General features: G+C 39.2%; 1 protein-coding gene across 1 annotated transcript in view; it reads right to left on the bottom strand.

Annotated features, from left to right (window-relative positions):
- Window positions 1–10,349: 10,349 nt before the first annotated feature.
- The window catches only part of LOC127229615 (POU domain, class 6, transcription factor 2-like), a 215,265-nt gene continuing 202,991 nt past the window's right edge, over window positions 10,350–22,623 (bottom strand). The window contains exons 3-4 of the mRNA XM_051194690.1: window positions 13,395–13,486; window positions 10,350–10,616 (exon numbers count right to left, since the gene is read on the bottom strand). Coding sequence (XP_051050647.1) covers window positions 10,350–10,616; window positions 13,395–13,486 — 359 coding nt within the window. The remainder of the gene's footprint in view (window positions 10,617–13,394; window positions 13,487–22,623) is intronic.

Genomic DNA, 22,623 nt, shown 5'->3' with positions numbered 1-22,623 from the left:
CTAACATTGTTCCTGCCACCATGCCTTCCTTGCTATAATAGACTGTATTTCCTCAAACTATGAGCCAGAACATACATTTACTCCTGTAGGTTGCTTCTCATCAAGTATTTGATCACAGCAACCTTTCTTACTTTTCAATTGATATGACAAAAACACCATGACTATGGAAACTTATGAGTTCAACCTGTCTTACAGTTAAGATTATTTGAGTTTATGATGGCAAAGTAAAGACATAATTGTAGGTACAGGTAAGAGCTCACAACTTGATCACCAAGTAGTAGACAGAGAGGATACACTGACAAGAGGCTTTCAAGTCTTAAAGTCCACCCTTTGACACACCTCCTCCAATGAAGCCACATCTCCAATGAGGACATACCTTATCCTTCACAAACAGTTCCACCAACTGGGCATCAAGTGTTCAAACATATGAGCCGATAGAGGCCATTTTCATTCAAACCACTAAAGCCACTTAGGAGGATGAAATTTCAAAAACCATTTTGTAAATAAAAAAACAGATTTTTTTATATCTGTTTCTCATCAGACTAGTATTGTTCTTTAAACTATAGGACTCGAACTGTATAACTAAATGTGCTGTTTGTTCTGGCCTCTAGAGCTACATATCAATCTAGATTTTTTTTCTAAGATTTTTTTGGTCTGACATGGTTCTTGTATTATTATTAGAAACTTTAAAAACTTGGAATTACAACAACAACTACTACTACCATTACTACTACTACTAATAATAATAATAAGCACAAACATATATCTTTGAAGATATAACATAATGGCATGGCTATTAGATGTGTCCATAGTTAATACATCAGAGCTATGATTCCCATTCTTATGTACAACAGAAGCACACCAAGTTCTCCATTATTGCCCTTGTCTTTCCTTTTTATTTTGATTCTTTACCAACTGGAACTCCTAATTTCTACTTGGACAAGAGTAACCCGCATAGACCTGACACATTCTGTTCTTCTTGTTCCTTCTACAAACTAAGGGATTTTTGCTTGACTCCACTTGACAAATTCCTAGTAAATCTTTAAAACTTCTTGACCCATTCATCAGTCCTCAATCTATTCACCCACTCACCCATCCATTCTTGGGCACTAAATTTTTCCAGGTGATTCAATTCTGTCCTCCAATGTTGGTTAATATCATTGAGTTAGAAATTGGTAACATTAACAGGGATTTCATTCTGGGGACAGAATCAGATGCAAACAAGGCATGTTTATATTTTCCAAAGCCAAGTATGACAATACCGCTGCTACTGCTCCTGGTTGCTGCTATAGGTATGATTTGGCATGCTTGAAAAAGAAGAAATGAAAATCACTTGGGTGTTGTAGAAAACACGTTTGGGGGTAAAGAAATAAAGAAAGAAATGGGGACAGTAGCACTGAGAGTAGGTGAAAAGGAGAGAGCATTTCAGGCAGACCACAGTCTGTTCAGGGTCTTTTGGAGATGAGTACACTAAAAAAAATGTCAAAGAGCCCAGAATATCCTCACCCCAAAGTTGGCTAAGCTGAAAGAGAAGGGTGTGATGGTGAAGAAAGAAAAGTTATTACACTTGAGATTTATGTTTGAGAAAAACTGGCACATGGAGCTGTCTGGAAACAAAAGGATCCGGAGATAGTCTATTCTGAGAGAACTGTTTCAGCCTGTGCAATCTTCAGGTTGCCCTTCAGCCCCAAAAGCTTTTGTGGGGTATACATGAATAGCTTCTATAGAAGATCTTTGTCAGATGCTCTCAAGACAGATGACAGGCAGGAAGGGATCCTAGAGTATGAGCCATGAATTGAAGAAAACAGTGGCCAAGCATGCATCTCTAGGTAGCTTTGTGATGGTTGTTATAGTGAACTAGAGTGGATTTAGCATCACCTAGGAGAAACACATTTGGGCACTTCATTATAACACTTGCAGAGATAGTTGCTGTTGGGGGAGACCTGTGTTCCATTGGATGGTTCCTTACAAGGGGACTCAAGGTAAAAAGCAATATTAATTGTTGTCTCTTGGCTTCTTTCTGAAAGGTATAGCTTGCTGGACTGAGAAGCAACCAGGATCTCTTCCTCTCCAGATAGGAGGGTGAATTGCCAAAGCCTATCATATGAACCAATCAATGAATCTTCTTTTGGTATCTTTGTAGTGTGTGTGTGTATGTGTGCATGCACGTGCGCACAAGCATATGTGTACACATATTCTATTAGTTCTAAAGAATACTTCCTCATACAACCCCCAAGCACATTTTTTTCCATTCCAGTGGAGGGGGACTTTGAGGGCATCTGCATACTAGGATACTGGAATGACTATGGAAAAATAGATTGGGTATAGTACAATGATGGAAAAATTGCTTTGAAATTAAACAAAAGTATGTACTTGTGTGTGTATATATATATACATTTATACATTCTCATAGATGAATCTCAGAGACATTATTCTGAGTTTAAGAACAATATACAATATTAATTTATTGGCATGTAGTTCTAGAACAGACAGCATTAGTGCATACCAGAGATCCAGCTTCCAGGTTAGATAGAGAGTATTAACTGAAAATGGACATAAGAGATTTTTGGTAGAATAATGAAATCTTTATTAATTTTTTTTCAAGGCAGGTGTGTTCTCTGTGTAGCTCTGCTTGTCCTGGAAGTTACTTTGTAGACCAGGCTGACCTTGAGCTTGGAGATCCACTTGCCTCTGCCTCCCAAGTGCTGGGACTCAAGGCATGGGCCACTGATGAAGTGTTTTACTTCTTGATTGTGGTGGGTGGGTGTATGCTCCAAAGTTGTACACTATCATCAGAGCTCCTTGAACTGAGCACTTAAGGATCATGTGTTTTATTGCATACAATAGGCTAGTGAAGACAATACCACCACAAGCAAAAGGAGATACACTGTAACTCATACAAAACACCCCTGAACACTTTACCATGTGCAGACATTAATTTCGAGAATGTTAGAGGAGGGTATAGCTTGTTCATCAAAGGTTCTCAGATGGGATTTTGATCTCCCTGTGGTGGTTTTGGAGTGGTGTAAATGATGATAGATGGGAAGGTAATGTTAAAGGCAATCAGATAATGGGGGCATCTTCCTTAAAAGGAATTGATGCTTATCTTGCAGTGTAATTCTTATGAGAATGGGTTGTTTAATGGGGTGGCCCTTTCCACACATAGCTGATTCCTTTCCTAGTCTGCTATATTTTTGAGAACCAGAAAGCCTTTCTTTGCCTGAGACCAAACCTACAGATGCACCCAATTCACTCTTTGAATCTCCAAAACTGTGATTTAAAGAAACCTGTTCATGTAGGACCTGGTGTCAGTCATTCTGTTACAGCCACACAAAGCACACAAATCCAGGGAGTCAGAGAAAAGCAGGTTAGGATCTCTGCCAGAACCAAGGACAGGAAAATCGTCTTTGACCTTATTTTTTTTTAAACTTGCCTTGAACTTAATTGCTTTTCCATGTTCAGGTTAAGCTGCAATCTCTAATGTATTTTTGGTCATTAATTTAAATGTTTTGCCTGACTTAACTGGAATGTTCACACTTCGATATAAATCTCCTTCATGACACATTTATATTCTCCATTTGTGTTGCCCACAGTGATTAGTGGGTCACTCTGGTCTTTGCTGTGATAATAGGTCACTAACCCAACTCATCTGTCCCAAAGAGGTCCTCCCTTTGCTGCAGTTGCCACTGACATCCATACTGTCTAAGCTTATGTTCTCATTTTCTGCCTGAGTTCAGGCAAAATAAAAAAACTCAACATAGCTGTCTGAGTTCTGGGAAGGAGATTTTATTTTGCAGTTACAACTAATTGATAACTTTCCTGAGCAACTCTGCACAATTTTTAGCATAGTATCTGCTTCAAAAGAAGTCGGTGAGATAATGACTTTTAAAAGAGTTTTAAAATAATGTGGCACAGAACACCCTTAGAAATTTTCTTTCTTAGAGGCTTATTGTCATTGCTGGTCTCATTTCACAGTTGTGAGTTTGATTATAGCAACATGGAATTTAAGTCCTACGACCATAGCACAAAAGGTCTATCATGCTTCCTCAGCATGCACAGGTTGCATACATCCTAGTATACAATGAATAAGAATGAACACCTCAAATGGGACCTGTTAATCTCTCAGGTTGCAAAATGTTTGTTTAACTTTGCAAAAATATGTTACATGTGTTTATGTTGTGGAATATTCATTTAACTATATAAAAACATGTTGCACTTTGTTTACATTGCAGAACATTTAAAGATGTGTTGCTGTTTTACCTGCCTGAGACACTTGATTGGTTTAATAAAAATCTGAACAGTCAATAGTGAGGGGGGGAGGTATTGACAGAACTTTCGGGCAGGGAGAGTAAGTAGGAGGAGGAATTTAGGCTCAAGAGAGCCTACAAGGAGATGCCAGGCGTCAGCTGGCCAGACAGACATGGAAGAAGCAAGAAAGTAGGATATGCAGAATGAAAGAAAGGTAAAAAATCCCCATAGCAAAACACAGGCTAAAAGAGCTAGGGGGATAAGCCTAAGTTAAGGTTGAGCATTCATAAATAATAATATGTCTCCATGGCTCTATTAGGTAGCTGGTTGGTGGCCCACCAGGATTCCAACTGCACTCCATCTTGGCTAGTGAACTTACAAGGTCATCCAGAATAAAAACATCCCATCAATAGGCAAGGGCTCTCTTGGATAGTATAAAAATTTTAATAAATGAAAAGGCTATAAACACAATGGAGCTTGATTGTGGTATAAAGTTCCCCATAGCTACATTAGTTGGAAAGTGGACCACAAATGAACCTAAGTTTCAATAGAGACGTGGCCTGAAGGGAGCTGGAGAAGACATAAAATGAGTTCTTAGTCATTCTAGACACATTCTAATATACTTGAGGGTCACTTAAGGTCTGGAACTGAGAACTCAGTTTGGGATAGAATGAGATTAGCCTACAGGGCTGTTCCTAGGACCCTATTGTCATGATAAAGCATGAGGGCTTGGCAGATTCCATGGTGGGTGGGGAACATATGGAACAGGACAACAAAAATGCCAGGCAGACAGAGCTTAATGAGAAGTTTTATTAGAAAGGGAGGGGGAGGGGAGAGAAAGGAGAGAAAGAGACACAGAGACAGAGAGAGGACAGAAGAGAAGAGGAAACAGGAAAAGTCCTGTCTGTCCCAGGGGAACAGCAGGAAAGAGAGAGGGAAAGAGAGAGCAGAGAGAGCAAAAGTGGTCAGAGGGCTTTCTTTTAAAGGGATTCTTTGCACCTGAGTTGACCAGAGTACTGACTGGATGTATTCTGTCAGGTGACAGGGGCAGGCCAGCATAATGCCTGAATCCTTACACCTATGTAATGCCCCGTTCCTTACTCTTATGAGTATGGAACAACCAACATAATTCTTTACAAGCAATACAATGTCAGCAATAAGATGGGAGGGAGTCTCTTTCTTGAAAGGAAATATCTGCTAAAGGAAGAACTAAAATCAATAGTCCTAAAACCAGATGGATTGTCTGCTGATCCAGGTTTTCTTTATGGGTAATGTGAAGGTTTTCTTGGATAAATGGTTCAGCCACACTCTCATTAGGTAAGAGCACTGGTTCCCTTGGTCTTTGGAACACAAATGGACTAACAGAAACAAATATTTCTCCAGTAAGTTACACCTTGGGTTGACATCCTCCACTGGGGCTCTGGCATGGGACAACAGTAGGGGTGTTCACGAGGGCACTATTTAGCCACATAGGATGCTCAGAGTTTGTCACAGGAGATTTCTGCCAGTGTTAGGGAATACTAAGGCTTGAATACTTGTGTTCCTTCCACATTTGTAGTAAAGCCTAATTCCCCAAGAACTGCTATGAATAAAGGGCCTCTGGAAAGTGGTCAGAACAGAACACTAATGTCCTTATAAAAGACAACCCAAAGAGCCATTTTTGCCAGTGAGGACTCAGGAGACAAGCATCAGTGGAGGAGAGAATGAAAGCGAGCTTGTCAGAACTGACCTTAGATTTCTGTCAGGGTCGTAAAAATGGCTATGATTCATCTTGACTTAAGGTCACAGAGTTCAAAACGATCCTTATTCTCCCAAGGTAAAAGTTATGAGACTTTTCTAAGGCATGGCTTCTGTGGATATTTGGTCTTAGGTGTGGATGTATTATCTAAATAACAAGAGACTTGGTCTAAGGTATGGCTACTCAACCCTCAAGGCCAGAAAATGAGAGATTTAGGTTGAAGAGGGTTACTAAATGTTTGGAGAATTAAGGAAAAAGAGTCTGTTTGTTCCTTATATCTTGATAAAGAGTCTTCCCTTTTTGTTTGGGGTATTTAAGAATGTGGAAGAATAAACTTGGGGCATTCAGTATTAACTGGATTGCTCTCCTGACTCTATTCTGTGTCTCTATCTTTTCCTTCAGATCTTTACCCACCATTCCTCAATCCACACTCCCCCTCTCCTAGGTATGAACCGGGCAAGTCAGGTGTATCCAGCTGAAGCCCTGCAAAGCTGGGTAACTACAGATTAAGCCCCACAAACACGGGTTCTCACAGATGTCCCCTTAACATGGAGCACAAACAAACAGGGGCTTTCACAGATCTCCAGGCCCCAGAACTGCAAGAAAGAAAGCCAGCTGTTTGTAAACCACCATGCCTATCACATTTTTGTTATAGCAGCCCAAACAGACCAAGACTGTGTGAGCTGAGGAGTTGTCAACTGGAGTTGAAAAGGGGCTTAGTCTTTTTTATTTCTTAAATTTGAATGTGTGCAGGAGCTTCCTAGGGAAAAATGTGAAAATGCAGATTCTGTTCCGGGATCTGCTGAAGTCTGAGGTTCTGTGCTTCCAAGCCTCCAAGCTGCTCTCTAGGATCCCACTCTGAAGGGGAGATGGTCCAGTGAACCATTGAGTCTAGGAGAGCCACTCTCATCACCTCCCCTGCACTCGTCATAATGCATGTGTGCATTATGGGCTTCTCTAAGAAGTATGTTGTCACTTGACAGGGGATGTAAACAAATATATGCTCAATTACTTTATTATAAAATATTTGAAACTTTATTCCTGAGCTCCAGGCTACTCAGAAATGGATGCTGGAAGCTTGTTTTTTGTCTTCTTAGCAAATCAATAGCTTTTGAAATAGAAGGATTGGACAAAAAGCTGGAAGATTATCAGAGAAAATTCTTGGTGGTTAAGTTAATTTGTGAATTAAAAACATAATACTCTACAAGAGAAAAGAGGTAATTATTCAGGTCTGTGTGGCATAGAGGATTAGGACTAGGTGTGTTACATTTAACCGCCCCACTGTAGTGGGATATTCACTTTGTCTCCTTCTGTGGCACTAACCACGCCCATGAGGGGGTCTAGCCAGGGGCAGAAGTGACCTATGGAAGGAGGTCTGAGGAGGAGCTGGGGAAAGCTCTCTTGTAGGCAGGACAGAGAGGAGAGCATCTGGTGGAACTTGCTGGTGTTCATCTGTCTAGGTTGTAAGATATTTCTCCCTGAATAAACATCTATTCGGCCTATTTATTTATCCTGATCCTTATTAAACCGCAATTACCCCCCTACTCTTATTACTCAAAGCTTTGGGAAAGTGGGACAGATGTCTATTACAGGTGATCAGACTTATTAGTCATTTTAAAAGATCGAAAACCAGCCAGGCAGTGGTAGGGCACGCCTTTAATCTAAGTACTCAGGAAACAGAGGCAGGTGGATCTTTGTGAGTTCAAGGCCTGCCTGGTCTAAGAGATAGTTCTGGAGCAGCAAAGGCTAGACAAAGAAACCCTGTCTCAAAATAACAAACAACCTTCCTGCTAAAAAAGCGAAAACCTTGGGTTGAGTTACCATGTTTGTTGTATGAAAATTGAGTTCTGCAAAGAGAACTGCTTTCTACCCTTTATGCTAACTTTTGACTATATAAATATGTGCAGATTCATTCTAAAATGTGCTCATTGGAAAGACTACCACTTTAGAGAAAAGTTACGAGTTGAGGACATCTAGGACTGTCATCTCCATCTCAAAGTAGACCCTAAAGATGATTTTTTTCCCTGTTAGCCATCTGTTTACCCTCCCACAGGACACTACCTACTCCAATGTGATATAACTCAGGAAGCTTCATCACCCATAAGTATTGCCTAAGGATCATCACAGACTATAGAACAGTGGTTCTCAACCCTCTTAATGCTACCACCCTTTAATATAGCTCCTCATGTTGTGATGACCCACAGGTTGAGAACCAGTGCTATAGAAGGTCACCTAGAGGTACTAAAATCAGCCTTGGTCTGAGTTCTGGTAGACTGATTTCCAGGTGAGGTGATGTCTGACATTGCTCTTCAAGTAATGTGCATTGATCACTAGAGATAGAGTTTCTGCTTATCATCCTTATCATCACCCTTGGACTTCTCATTGGGAAATTAAATCTTTCCAGTTTTCCGGGAAATTTCCTGATTTTACCACTGAAGATGCTATATCTTTGGAAATATTCCAGTTGCCAATAAGCCAGGAGGTTTATAGCTTTGGGTAATGAGGATGCTGAGAAATCGTGTCAGAGGATATAGAAAGGTCGGAAAAGTTTAAAGTAGAACTTCTTTATCTGGTATTGTTTTTTACCTTAAAGGAGAGGATGTTGGAGGAGGGGCTTGATGTTAAGACCAATGAGGGAAACTTCCTCCTAGTCAGATGACTTATTGACGGGAGTTTTCATATTAATGATCTTATCACTTCCCTTCCAGAAACCACTGAAATTTTAAAGATGACTGCAAAGGAAGAAATATTTGTTCCCAATTCTGTGGTGATATAAGCTTGGCTGAGAACACAAATACACTTCTGAAGGCAATACTGTTTGGAACATTTGCCAAGGGAACCAAAGGATCAAGAGAGCTAATGCTTCTGCTGCCCTTACCCAGGGCACAAACACAAGTTGGACAAAAAAGCAACAGTGCCAAGAAGTCAAGCTCTAAATCATAAGCTCGTACTTAAACTTGACATTGAAAACAAAATGGAGAAGGCCTTGCTGTATGCGAGGCCGGCACCAATCCTGAAACACTAGAGTAACAGGCACTAAAATCCCAACAAAACCCATCTCCAATGAAAGTTTAAAAAGACTTCCTTTTTTTTTCTTTACTCTGACTTTGGTGTCCATCTTAACCAAGCAGAATTAATTCACAGCCTAGGAGCTCTGCAAGCTGATGTTTATTTATAATATTCAATATTCCCATAAGCACACATGTTCCAAATGGAAGGTTGCATTTTGATAATGCCTGTTTCTTCATTAAGATTTCATCATTCACCTACATTAAGAAGCCTGGCCCTACACTTTGTTGCTTCAGCTTTCACCTTGTGTATTCCTGCTTTATTTGCTTAATCTCAAGTTCCTGGCTTCCCAGGCACTCAAATTTGAAACAAGCAAAGTTCGTGCATTAGTGTATCCTGAGCATGCATGATTTATGAATGGCAAGGTTCTTGGCACAATTTAATGGTATAAGAGAGACTTTGTTTTAAACATTAAACTGAAAGTTAAGAAGCAGCAACAATGGGTGGAACGTCAGAGCAGGCAGATTGCACAGGTCCTAGTTCTTGGTTGTTCTTCAGTGTGTGAATGGATGTCCTAACCAGTTCCATAAACCATACAAGCATCTAACACCTGACCATTTTAAAAATACTTTCAATTGTTATTCTGAGGACTTACCCAGACAAACCTTCATTCTGAAAAACCAAACAAAATGCTTACATTTACATAAATGAAGATGCCAACTGCTTTAAATATCTCAAGGTAGTTGGGTTTTTTTTTGTATCAGACATTATATTCTTATTCAGAAAAAATTACCATAATTATTCTTTCTCTGATGAATAACTTGGAAATCAACCAGTGCTGGTACTAAACTCTAGAGAAAAACTTCTCCCTTTTACCAGGTCCTCTTACAAAAAAGCCCAGGCAATACAATCTGTGTTGAACACTTATATCCAAAGCCTATTTAGTAGCAAAGTAATCATTAAATTAATAACCCCAAATGTCACTTTTTATTTGTGGTGTCCAAACCACTAACACAGATATAAGGAACATCCAACTTTTCTTTGCATGTGGCCAAATTGAATACCTTGTTATCCTATAACAGTGTCCTCAAATAGCAACACTATGATTTCAAATTTAGATGATGGTATGCCCTGCAATGATTGCTCATAGGTACTTCCAGAGGCTCTGAAAAACTTTGCTGTTCATGAAAGGAGATAAGGGTTGAAAAAAAAAAACATGGCTTAAACAAGCTCAGGATTCAAAAACAACTGGAAATGTTGCTCCCTGCTGAGGCCTTTTATGGCCTTTATGGTAGAAGCACATTCCCCATTCAGGGGGCTTTTTGTACATTTCAGAAAACTTGGCCAGTCAGTGTCAGTGGAACACTGCACAGCACCTGGGCATGAGGTTACCTTGTAGATTTTGTAATGGCAGAGTCATGATGCCTCCGGCTGCAGCTGCTGCTACCAGGCCTTGGATGTTAGTGAGATTCGCTGTGGGCAGTGTGAGGACCAGGCCTTGCTGACCACCTAGCTGTCCCGCCATGTTGAAGGGGATGAGGATGGGCTGATTGAGGGCTGGGGGGCCTCCTGGCATCACCCCGGCCACAGCAGAGGCTAGCTGCTGTGCTGTCAGAAGAGGCTGAAAAACAAAAGAAACCAGGCTCACTTTCCAGCAGAATGACACATGGCCTTTCAAAACACAGTCCCTCCATTACAGCCAATCAGGAAGTTTCTCAGGGAACGAAGAAGCATACTCCAGCCCAGAAAAGAAGACTGTAAGGAAGAAATCATATTTTAACATTACGTTTCACTTATGCCTTTGAAAATTTTCAGTTTTTTTTTTTTTTTAGAATCTCTGTGTAGCTTCAATATCTTTAAAAGAAATATCATATCTTTACATACTGCAAATTCAATTGAATTTTCATTTGATCCTGATTCTCATATATTTAAAGTGCTCAACTAATTAAATTTAGGGTGTTACAGAAAGGATTCATTGATGTGGTAGGATTTTTATTCTGATTTTGGTTAAAAAATAGTAATAACATACTTTTTTTAAGTATTACATCAAGAAAAATAGTGTAAAAGATTTTTGGGATACTAGAAGGTCTTTAGTGATGCTGCCATGCACATCTGTGGCTGGAGAGACTGATTGCTGCCATAATCCTTTTGGGAAGTGATTTTGAAACACAAGTCAAGAATGGCAAAGATGTTCATCCCCATTTGACTCAGAATATACTCCTAGGATATAGCTGCAAGATATAATTCAAAAGGAAAAGTGATAAATGCATGGAATTATGCATTACACTTGAAATTACATAAATGTTGAAACAGTTTGTGTTATGGTGCTTAGCTTGGTGGAATGCTGTGTAGTCATTAATATGGATCATTTTGGTATCTATTTAGAAAAGTTAAAAATGTTCCTGATATGAAAATAAACTAAATAGTTTCTAAGTAGACAAGTGGTTACAAGTCATTATAAAAACACATGTTTATGCCCCCTCTTGATTGACTAGACACTGTTCGGTATAAAAGGCAGCAATAGAGCACAAAGCTTGACTGGATGCTGGGGTAGAGTTTTCACTGGAATGATACACTGGAATCATAGTTTTGGCCAGGCTAAATGATAACACAAGTCATTTGACCTTAGAGTTCTTAAGCTAAGACTTTATCTACACCCTTGTAAGGGCTGTGGAGTAAAAAATAATCTACATTTTAATCTATAGGATTCAAAATGAAACTATCTAGGATTAACTCTTTTTGATGGAGCATAAAAAATGTATTGAAATGTGGATATGATAGAAAGTCAGATTGTAATCACCAGGCCCTACATCCCAGATATCCTACCAACGAGACTCAGAAAGTTTCATAACTTCCTGAAATTCTATGTCTCATGCATGGAGAGGTCAAGTTGAAGACTGGATAGACTATTCCATAGTCTATCTTGTTTACAAGGGATAGATTCAGAGACTGCATTTGAAGAATGAGGCAAGACTGGGCACATTGTCTGGCTATCCCTCTAGAATACCCTCTAGATCCTTTCTAAGGAAGCTCTGGAGAGGTACTGGGCTCCCAATGTATATGTTCACTTTACTGAATTCACACTAATAACTTTGCTCTTTCTTTTAAAAACATGAAGTTACTCTATAGAACAAATCATCAGAATAATAATGAAATTGTAGCTTTGTCGTAAGGTCCCTGGTAAGATATTATGGCCAATCAATACAATGCTGCAAGGGAAACATGTAGTAGCTCTCAGATTGTACACAGGTTTGGAGGATTGACATGCAGAATTTTAAGATTGGATTTGGGCTTAAGGTAGGGTATGCCTGCTTCTGGTTGTCACAGAGCCATGCTTCTCACTGCCTTGAGTCTGTCATTCTAATTACCTGACTTAGAGGTATTAGACAATATGCTTCTGGCATATGGTCTTATGTGCTTCTGGCAATCTGTGCACACACATCTGCAGAAGCACATAAACATATGAACCACATGAAGTAAGAAGAATGGCATTATGAGGGTATGACACTTAGAAGCCAATACCTCATGTTTTATGGGTTCTAGCTGAGCTTTGGTCTTCCAAATAGACACTGTACAGTCTTCATGTCTGGAGCTGTGTGGTCTCTGAGATGGGTAATGGGATCTGAGGTCATTGCAAGATTTCATGGTGACAAGGATAAGAGTGTCCGAACTGGTTCAAGCTTTACACTTGGGCAAATCTTCCTTGTACTGAAAATGACTAATTTCCAGGAGTAAAAATGACAATGGGGAGAGAAAAGCACAGATATTTCCCTCCCTAAAAACAAAATGAACTCTGAAAGTTTCACAGTAGATGGCAGAGGTTAAAGAAATCCCAGCCTTTTATAATTGTGTTCTACATCTCCATATAACCCATGCAAGGCTGCAAAAAACAAATATTGGACTTTAAAAAATAATGAATGTATTTCTTTATTAATGCAAGAGCTATGTGTGATGTACAGTATTGTCAAACCCAATAAGCTGAACTTGCATTAAAATTGCATTAACTTTTTTATATTAAATCACATCTTGTATTTCAAAAATGGCTATAGTAAGGTTGAAATAACTTAATTTTCTTCACACTTCAGTCATTAAAGTTTTACTTTTGAAAAAAAAAACTGCATGGTAACCAACAGCCTAGATGCAGTAGGTTTTAAAAAGGAAAAAAAATTTCCACATGATTAAAACCAACCTCTCTTTTAAGAATAGACTTTTGCAAACACATATTTTCTTGAGAGTATTTAATAAGTAATGTAGTCATATAGCTTCCTATCCAAAAATTTATCACCATCTTTGTTCTGTTAAAGTTAATTGGATTTAACTCATTATTATTTATTTGGTTATTTATATGGTAAAACCATCTTAAATGCAGCCTAATGGAAAGCAGTTTGGGGATACTGACCTGTGGCCCAACTGGAAATGGGGGGTGGGTCTGACTGGCCTGGTGCTGGTCAGGAGTTCCTGGGTCTGATAAGACTGTGTTTCCTCTGGCCCCTAGAATTCAAAAGAGAAAAGCTCCCTTAGTATCAAGACCAGCCTGGGACCAGCATATTTCTGTGTTATAACAGGACACTGAGGAATAGATGCTTATGAAAGTGTAGTTTTTCAATAATTCCAGTTATGGGGGAAAAGATGTTATGGTACACTCAGGATTGCCAAAGACATCAGGAAATAGAAAGGAAAGGCAACAGGAAAAGGTATACTTCCATACACACACCAAAGGAGTTATATTAGACATCAGTTTGGACAGCATACTCTAGTTCACTATGTGTAAGTGCACATGTGTTCATGTTTGTGTGTGAAACTGTGTCTATTATGCTCAGGTGAATAATAGATGAGCTAAGTGTTCAAAGCCAAAGTACAATGTCAGACATGACCATGTCTGTTCATACTGTTCCCTGGTAGGGATTCCTTCCTTTGTTCTCTTCCCTTAAGCTATCTCTTCATGCTGGCTTTGGATGGACTCTTATGAATGCCCTTTCCTAAAACCACAGTCCTTTATAGTGCTTCCTTCCAGTGTCCTAAATGGAATATGGGTCACCTTAGGCAAGTTTTCTGGTGTGAAGCAAAAGAGAAATGTCTGATTCACAGAGACCTGTTAGTGTAGGCACTGAACTCGTGTTCCAGTGCTGAGATCCTGTTGCATTTCAAACACCCTGAAAGCAAATCTCTAAAGCCTGTGGGCACTGTCTGCATGCTAGTGCCTCATTTCAGGGCCAACCAAGGTGGGGAAGATAATGGTAGAAACAATAAATACTTGAATTTAAAAAAATGAACAAAACTGCCAGCCATTTCTGAAGAGTCCTTGTTGGGGGCTTTTGTTTTCTTCAAGTTTTCTAATGGGGTGGTTAAAATCCAGTTCTAAGCAAGCCTTAACAAGATCCACTTTCCTGGTGTTTGTCCTATGAATAGCAAGTGGAAGACATTTCAAACTCTGTTTACTGGCATGCTGAGGCCAACCAATGAAAAAAGATATGATTCTGTGATGCTTATAAATTTTAAAGAAGGTATTATTGGCTCATTTAAAACAAATTCTTCTATATAGTCTCCAAAGGGACAGACTTATAAATAATGGAAATGTGGAAAAAATACTTCAGCACATTAAGCTACAAATAAAATTGACTGCTACATATTATTCAATTGACTTCTATCTCCACAGTGATGTGTCAATCATAACAGCATTTTATAATAGGATTAAGCAATAAATGTGCGAAGCCATTATGCAGAAATCTTAAAATCTGATTAATTTGTAATTTTTTTGTGTGCAGAAAGTCAGGAATGGACAGTGCTTGGGGAATACTTACAAGCATTCTATTGAAATTTCTAAATTGATTTGGAGCAAACTAATAAAAACACAGACTTGCTGACATTTTATAAACTGAATTCTGTCAAGATATGTTTGGCATTTTAATGATCACTGTCATTTAATAACAAGGGTAAGAGGACCCATCAGAAGATATCAACAATCCCCATATATGCAAAAGAGCTTTCCCCTGAATTTTTTATATGTAGTTTATTTATTATGCTTGAAAATCAGGGCATGTTAAGCTAGACAGTGCCTTATGCAGTATAATCTCATGGTCTCCATTCAGCCCCCAAATAATGCTTTTGATCAAATACTAAGATTAGGTTAATTTGCAAATGACTTAAAATTCACTGCTTAGAAAAATGTGGTTGCTTCCTCAAGTTTGTCAGGCCTGGATTTTTATAACAAACTATGAAAAGAAAGTTTTACAATGCACAGAAAAAAATTAAAAAAATATTTTAAACAATTAAATATATACTGAAATATTAATATTTTCTATAGCAAGATAGGTCCCTTTCTGTTACATTTTCTCCATGTGTTTGTGTTCTGAGTTTATCTTTGACTGTGTTCTTAACACATCCCATTGTAATGTTAAGGACTGGCCCCATGCAGGCACTGTGCCAACACTAGTGTATATTTGCTCTCTACAACTCCATAGAGACTACATTTGCTTATATTTATTCTTTGGTGCTCTGAGGCCCTAACTGGTGCTCAGCAGCTTATTCTGAGAATGACTATTCTTAAAATCCATGTTGAACGCAGTCTGGGGCAATTCCACACAATTTCATGTGTAAAATGAAGTCTTTCACAGGCTCTAGAGGAGATTATGTATGCTTTCCCACCTGGATCAAAAAGTAATGTTTCTTCTTAACACGCATCTCCATTTTCCCCAAACACATGTATCATGCTTAAACTTGTAGGGCCATAAACTAATCTGTTTGCTTGGAAGGCAGTGCCTGTATAGGGGCCTTGCTGGAGCCAAAGGGGAATCCAGCAGTCAGAATGAATAAAAGGCACTGGCTGAAGGTTTTAGAGATTTGAAGCAACACTTGCTGTATGATAGCAAAGAATTTAAGGTTAGGCATTTCCATGGCAAAGACAAGAAAACACAAACATTATCAGTTGACCAGGAGCCTAGGAAACACAGTACACCATTAGAGATCAAGAGTCCCAAGTTCTCTGATATCAGCTCTGTAGCAAATGACCTGGGCCTTAAGACTTTCATATTTTTGTCAGCAACTAGTAAATGAAAAAAAAAAAAAAGTTGTGTGATGTTTTCCTAAAAATGAAATGTGGTTTGATCACATTCACCCAACCTCACTTCCTTTGCTTCCATGCCATCCTCTTACACCTTCATCCTCTTTGCTTGTGGTCCCTTTGAGGGTGAGCTCTTCAAGTCAGGACTTTTCATTCACATTTAGTTTCTACTCAGTGAATACGAGTAGAGAGGTTTGGCTTAAGATACACATTGATGTTCTTTTGATTACTTACTACTGGTTAGCATAAATCTTGGGAATATCTTTAGATCATTAGCTTATTGACAAATTCTATCTCAATACCATCTAACAGATTGCTGCAGTATGGATCTAGAATGTCCCTACAGCCTAAACTTTAAAAGTCTTATTGGCAGCTTGTGATATGAAGAGGAAGTGGTTGAACCTTAGGTAGGATGGACTAGCAGAAGGAGCTGAACCATTGTGGGCATGCTCTTGAAAGCTATTGGGATGCTGGTCCCTTTCCCATGCTCTCTTTGCTTTCTCGCCACCATAATTTTGGTGTCCATGGGGTTCTGTCCATCATATGCTGCCTTGCTGAGGCCTCCAAACAAAGGAACAAATAGGTCATCGACTGAGACTTCTAGAAAAAAAATAAGTCAAAATGATTCTTCCCTATCAGGCACTTTGCTCTAGTCACAGAAAGCTGACTAAACCAGATGCAGGAAGCAGCCTGGTATAATAAAGTTTAAAAGCAAGGTTTCATACATTTTAAACTTGGCCAGGTTTGCAAGTAGACCTGCCTCCTCACTAGGAATGTGGACTTAGATTGTTTTCCAATTACTTAGTCATCAGCCTTCTCCTATGGAAGTCTGGGATGTCCACAGCACTTCCTTCACAGGTTGGCTGCTGTGAGTGCTGTATTAAACAATATACATGACAATTCACTGAAACTCTGCATGCTGGCTGTATAAATGCTATATCTGTTGGTTATTATACTTTAACAAATTTGTACTTAATGTTTCATATCTTTAACTTGTAATTAATATTCACCCATCAAAGCCAACTAATGCTTCTAACCTCTATGGGTGCATACCTTGGAAATATACACATTGACCTTCACTATGTACTGTGCACCATAAGATCAATATCTGGAATGGAACTTAGTAGTTGGGTCTTTCAGAGCTTACAAAATGTGATGTTTACAAAGAATCTCCCCTCAGTATGCAGAGAGTTGTTTCTCACATCCCATGAATACCAAAATCTGATGTATTCCAGTCTCTAACTTAAATCACACATCATTTGCATATAACTGATATATATATATACATATATATACACACATATATATATATACATATATGTATATATACATATATATATATATATATACACTCTCATTCACTTAAACCATGTCTAGATTACTCATAATGCTAAATGCAATAAACATGCTATGTAATTGTTGCACTGTATTGTTTAAGCAGTTAGGACAAGAAAAAAAATCTATACATGTTTAAATGAAATTCTTTCCCAAATAGTTCCAATCTACAATTGGCATTTTTAAAATCTATAGATGAGATTCTGGTGCTTTGGGGTTCTCAGTATAGCTTGCTTGTCCGTGGTAACACTCAGGAAACATGGCGATAAGAGTCTAGTCACTAGCTTCTAATTCTCTCCCAGACCACAGCTTATACTAGTGGCCCCCCCCCCACGTAAGTCTGTGAATTATTATTGGAGCCTCTTGAAGCATTTTCACAGCCCACAGAATCCCAGGAACAGAAAGTGAAAGATGGTATTTGTAGGGGTATTTCTTCAACTTCATGAGGACATAAGACAGCAGAGAGTGAATAATGGTGGCTGTGCAGGAGAGGTTACGTTTCCTTTCCTCTGGGGACAGCAAAGACGACTTGCACCACCGAATGCCAATTGTGTGACTGCCCACCATTGGCATCATTACCACCACACACCATTGAGTCATGACATAACACTGGTTTTGTTTGTAGCTGTTGGGTCATGATCAGGATGACTCTTCCTGCCTTCCCAGTTTCTTCACCTTGGATGCTCTCTTATCATAATCAGATTGAGACTGCTGGCTTGAAAAATGAAAGACTCAACCTCAGATACATACTCTGCAATTGTACACTACTCACAGGGAATTCAAGGAGTGGAAACCAGGTGGTAAAGGGTCACAGTGTGGAATGAAGGATCTTTGTCAGAGGCTCTCCTTCTTCCAATTCCACCTTTCCTACCAGAGCTCAAATTTGTCACAAATCTGTGACTTACTTTGCTGCCTGCCCACCACTTTTTGGGGGAAGAGGAGGAGGAAGAGGAAGGAAGGGAGGGAAGGAGGGAGGGGAGAGAGAGAGAGAGAGAGAGAGAGAGAACATAAAAGAGGGGGTCATTATTGGTTTGAAGAGAAAACTGAACCTAAAGAAAAGTCTAGAGAACTACAAGAGTGCTGCCAACTAACAATTTGAGCTTCCTTGGAAAGACTACCATAAATGCCCTTCCCAGATAGTGAGATCAACAACTAACTTATCCATGGAGCCCTCATCTAATACCTGTTGGAAACAGAAGCAAACACCCATACCTAAACACTGCTGCCTGCCCATCACTGTTTGGGAGAAGAGGAGGAGGGAGGGAGGGAGAGAGAGAGAGATTAACTTCTCACACTCTGTCCTCTAAGTCCAGCCATGCTCACAGTTCAAGGGGCCACTGAGGACACTGGATTCCTCACAGTGAGGCTACTCTATTTTATATTCCTTTTTTACATTTTGTTTAATTGTGACAGCTTTATTTTATTTTATTTTGCTTAACACAGGCAGCCAGGCTTAGCATCTCTTAGTTACTCTGATATGGCAGATGCATGCTCCAGTACAGATTTGAATTTGCCTCCATTGTAGACTCTTCCACAAAAGTCCCCTTAAGATTTAAATACAACAGCTTGCATCCGACTAGGGGGAACTCCTTTCCAAAGCACTACCACACTGTTTTTGTAAAGAGGACACTGTGGTGGCTACAGGCTGAGAAGGAATGGACTTAAATCAGACTGCTCCCACTCCAATGTGCTCCCCCATGTTTGCCATTATCCAACAGGCAGCATGGAAAGTTCCCTTGTTAATGACCAATACATTATTTAATTAATCAGTTTTTTCAGAAGTCTGAGGTGGGATTCTCTCTGCCATGATTTAGCACAAACATAACCACGTGAAGGTCACAAGGACTTGCCAGCTCTGGGCTGTCCTCACCCACTGTCTGCAGTTTTGACCAGTGGCTGAGGGATGCACAGGTTACTTAAGAGAAGATTAGCAGTTGAGTGCCTTTCTATTTCATGTTGAGCAGGTGAACCCAAGCTAAGAAGGCAGAAGGCCCATCTAAATTAAACTTCCCTTTCTTTCAATTTCTTCAGGATTACTCAATGTCAGAAAGGGAGTGGGCATTTGGAAGTGTCTATAAAAAGCCCTGTGCCGAGCCACTGTCACTATTAGCCACTTTTTATTATCAAAAGGAATCTCTTTATGACAATGGACACATGAATGCTATGTACAGAGTTCTATAAACTGTTGGTGGAATTTGAGGCTTTAAAATAATAAGGCTAATTCTACAATATTAGCCACATTTTTATTATCAGAAGAAATCTCTTTATGACAATGGACACACGAATGCTTATATACAGAGTTCTACAAACTGTTGGTGGAATTTGAGACTTTAAAATAATAAGGCTAACTCTACAAAGGGCACTTTAATTTCACATCCATTAATGCACATGAATCTGTGAGCTTCTGAAAGAAGCTCAGAGGATAAAGAATATCCGATGATGCTAATGTGAGAAATGTATTTCATTTTACTGGCAGCGACTCACTAGACCTTTGGAAAGAGAAGCTCAGCTTTCCTTGAGTGAAGGGTCTAGGTTCACAGTGGTGCTAAATGATGACCTTTATTTGAAGGCTGAATATATACATGAAAGTCAAAGGGAGATTTGTCATATTTAAGTAAAGCACAGAATGCTCCCCACAGTTCCCTTCCTTGGACTTGGTTACCTGGTGATGTTCTTGTTCAGAACTCATTCACTTTTACATGTGGATTTAGTTTATGTATCTACAGAGCCTTTAAAGATTTTTTTCATCAGAATTTATCAAATCTCCCTTCAGTCTTTCTCCAACATCTTTTTATCTTTTGTTTTCACATCTATCTAATAAGAACAGGGATCAACTCCTTTGATATCCAGAAAGATGTCTATAAATACTTGGCAAAGAGAAATGAAAAAAAAAAGCCATCACATATTAGCAAATGTCCATGGCCTGCTATTAGCTGACAAAGAGCTTTGGGGTGGGCAAGACCCCTGGGTACTCCTGGAGAGTGTCCTCCTCTAGGTGAAGACTGTCATCTCCTGATATCCTCCTGCAGGCTAGCTCTGGGCTGAGTTGTGGGTGCATGGCACACACATGTGAATGTCTGTATACATGTTATTTTACATGTATTAGAAACTCTGCAGTAACTAGATAGTTTTTAAAGGATCAAGCAATTTAATCACAGATTTTAAGCCACTTGAAAATAAAAGGTCTTTTAAATTCAGAAAGCCTTGCTCATATAACACGTGTATCTAAGGAAATGGCAAGGCCACGGCATTCCATGTAGTGTGTCTTCTTGATGGTGGCCCTCTGGTGGTGTAGGGATGAGGCAGATCCTGTGCATCCAGTGGCTTTATGTTCATCTGTGGAGATTTGTAACATGATTCATCTATGCCCAGCTCCATGATCGTGTCAGCTACACAAGTTGTGATGCTCAGTGAAAATAAAGCCCAGGTCCATGACCCAGGGCTGGGCAGTCAATTTCCTTTTCCTCCAAGCCACAACCTCAATCCTCCACAGAGGGATGTACTCAAAGCTTGCAATCTCTTCATGGTACGCACTAGCAATCTGGGTCAATGGTGGATGGGAATACTCTGATTAGAAATGTTCAACTTTGCCACCAAAGCCCATGTCCCTAAGGAAGAGCAGAAGGAAGGATGAAAAAGCCACTATGGCAGGGAGAGAGCAGAGGTCTGGAGGCCACAGGCTTCCCAGTCTCTCCACACCCACTCTGCTGGATATACCAATAAAACAAAAATCAAAAAGTAAATTATTAGAATGCTTAAAAGAGAGCCTAACAATATTTGACCCACACTGAAATCTTGTATGGATCAGCTGCTCTCAAAGCCTCCACTCACTCTAAATTTCTAAAATTTTGAAGTTACTCATTTTTAATCAAAAGCCTTCCTAATAAAATATCTTCAGATTTTAAATCACACCCAAGCTTATACCTGCTTCAGGGACACCTCTTTTTTTTTTAAAATCTATGTTTAAAACTGAAGAATGCACATGTCTACAGAGAAATTTAAGCATATTATTTTTATCTACATAAAGAATCAAACCTACCCTTCCTCTGCCCTGGGGCTTAGATTAGTACTGCTTGTACGGATTCGCTACTGAAACTGAACGTGGAGCTTGCGCAGTTATGGCTTAAAGTGCGTAAACTTTGTAGTTTAAATGTTTTTCTGTAATAATGACTTATTAAATCTAGTTTCATGAAAAAAAAATAATCAAACCTATAAAAATCATCAACCTGTCTCTTACAGGCTATTATCACAGGTTATGGTTAGTGCAAAATTGAGCTAAAAGTAATTTTTTTCTATTGGCTAACATTATCAATATTAATAATGAACTGACTGGGTGTTAATCTTTCCAAAGAAAATATATGGCAAATGTCACCTGACCTTCTCAATTGAACATCTACCTCTCTCTCTAGAGTTGAAGATGATAGTTTTCTCTTCCTTCCTTTCTTTCTTTCTTTTTTTTTTTTTTTTAAACTGTGTAGCTCCAGATGAACTTAAACTCTTGATTTTCCTGATTCAGCACACCAAGTGCTGGATTGCAAGATTCACTACCAGGCTTGACTTTTCTGTGGACTCCCCTTTCTAAACTGTTAGGATTTTGTTAACACAGATCATCAAATCACCTAGCTTGATAGCAAGGGGCATGATTAAATCCTTCAAGGCAATGTGGTTAGTTTAGACTTTTTGTTTTGTTTTGTTTCATGTGGTGTTTTGATTTTGTTTTTCCAAGACAGGGGTTCTCTGTACTGCTTTGGAGCCTGTCCTGGAACTTGCTCTGTAGACCAGGCTGGTCTTGAACTCACAGAGATCTGCCTGCCTCTGCCTCCTGAGTTCTGGGTTTAAAGGCATGCACCCAGCTAGTTTAGTTTTAAAGTTTTTGAAAAATACCTTCTTATAGAACAATGGACACAAAGCATTAGGGGTCAATTTAATTGAAAATAGAGCATTAAATAACCCCTTATCTGGAGGCGTTGAGGACAGAGAGGAGGACATTTTGCAATGTCCCATTCTCCTTCCTCTTTCAGGAACAGTCTGCTTTCTACTGGCATCTTCAGGGTTTTCTCTCTAGCCTTTTTGTTTTACAGGGTAAACCCAATGAAATTCTCACAATGAGATTTTCATCCATGTTTAGTTTGCTGAGTCTTAACCTAGTCTAACATGGGCAACTGAAACTGAATCCTGCAAAGGACAGTAGGTCAAATATATGACAATGATGAGACTAATTTCCTGGCCCAGC

Source organism: Phodopus roborovskii, unplaced genomic scaffold (assembly GCF_943737965.1).
Source record: "Phodopus roborovskii unplaced genomic scaffold, PHOROB, whole genome shotgun sequence".
Lineage (NCBI taxonomy): Eukaryota > Metazoa > Chordata > Mammalia > Rodentia > Cricetidae > Phodopus > Phodopus roborovskii.
This window is presented reverse-complemented; position numbering and strand designations above follow the sequence as displayed.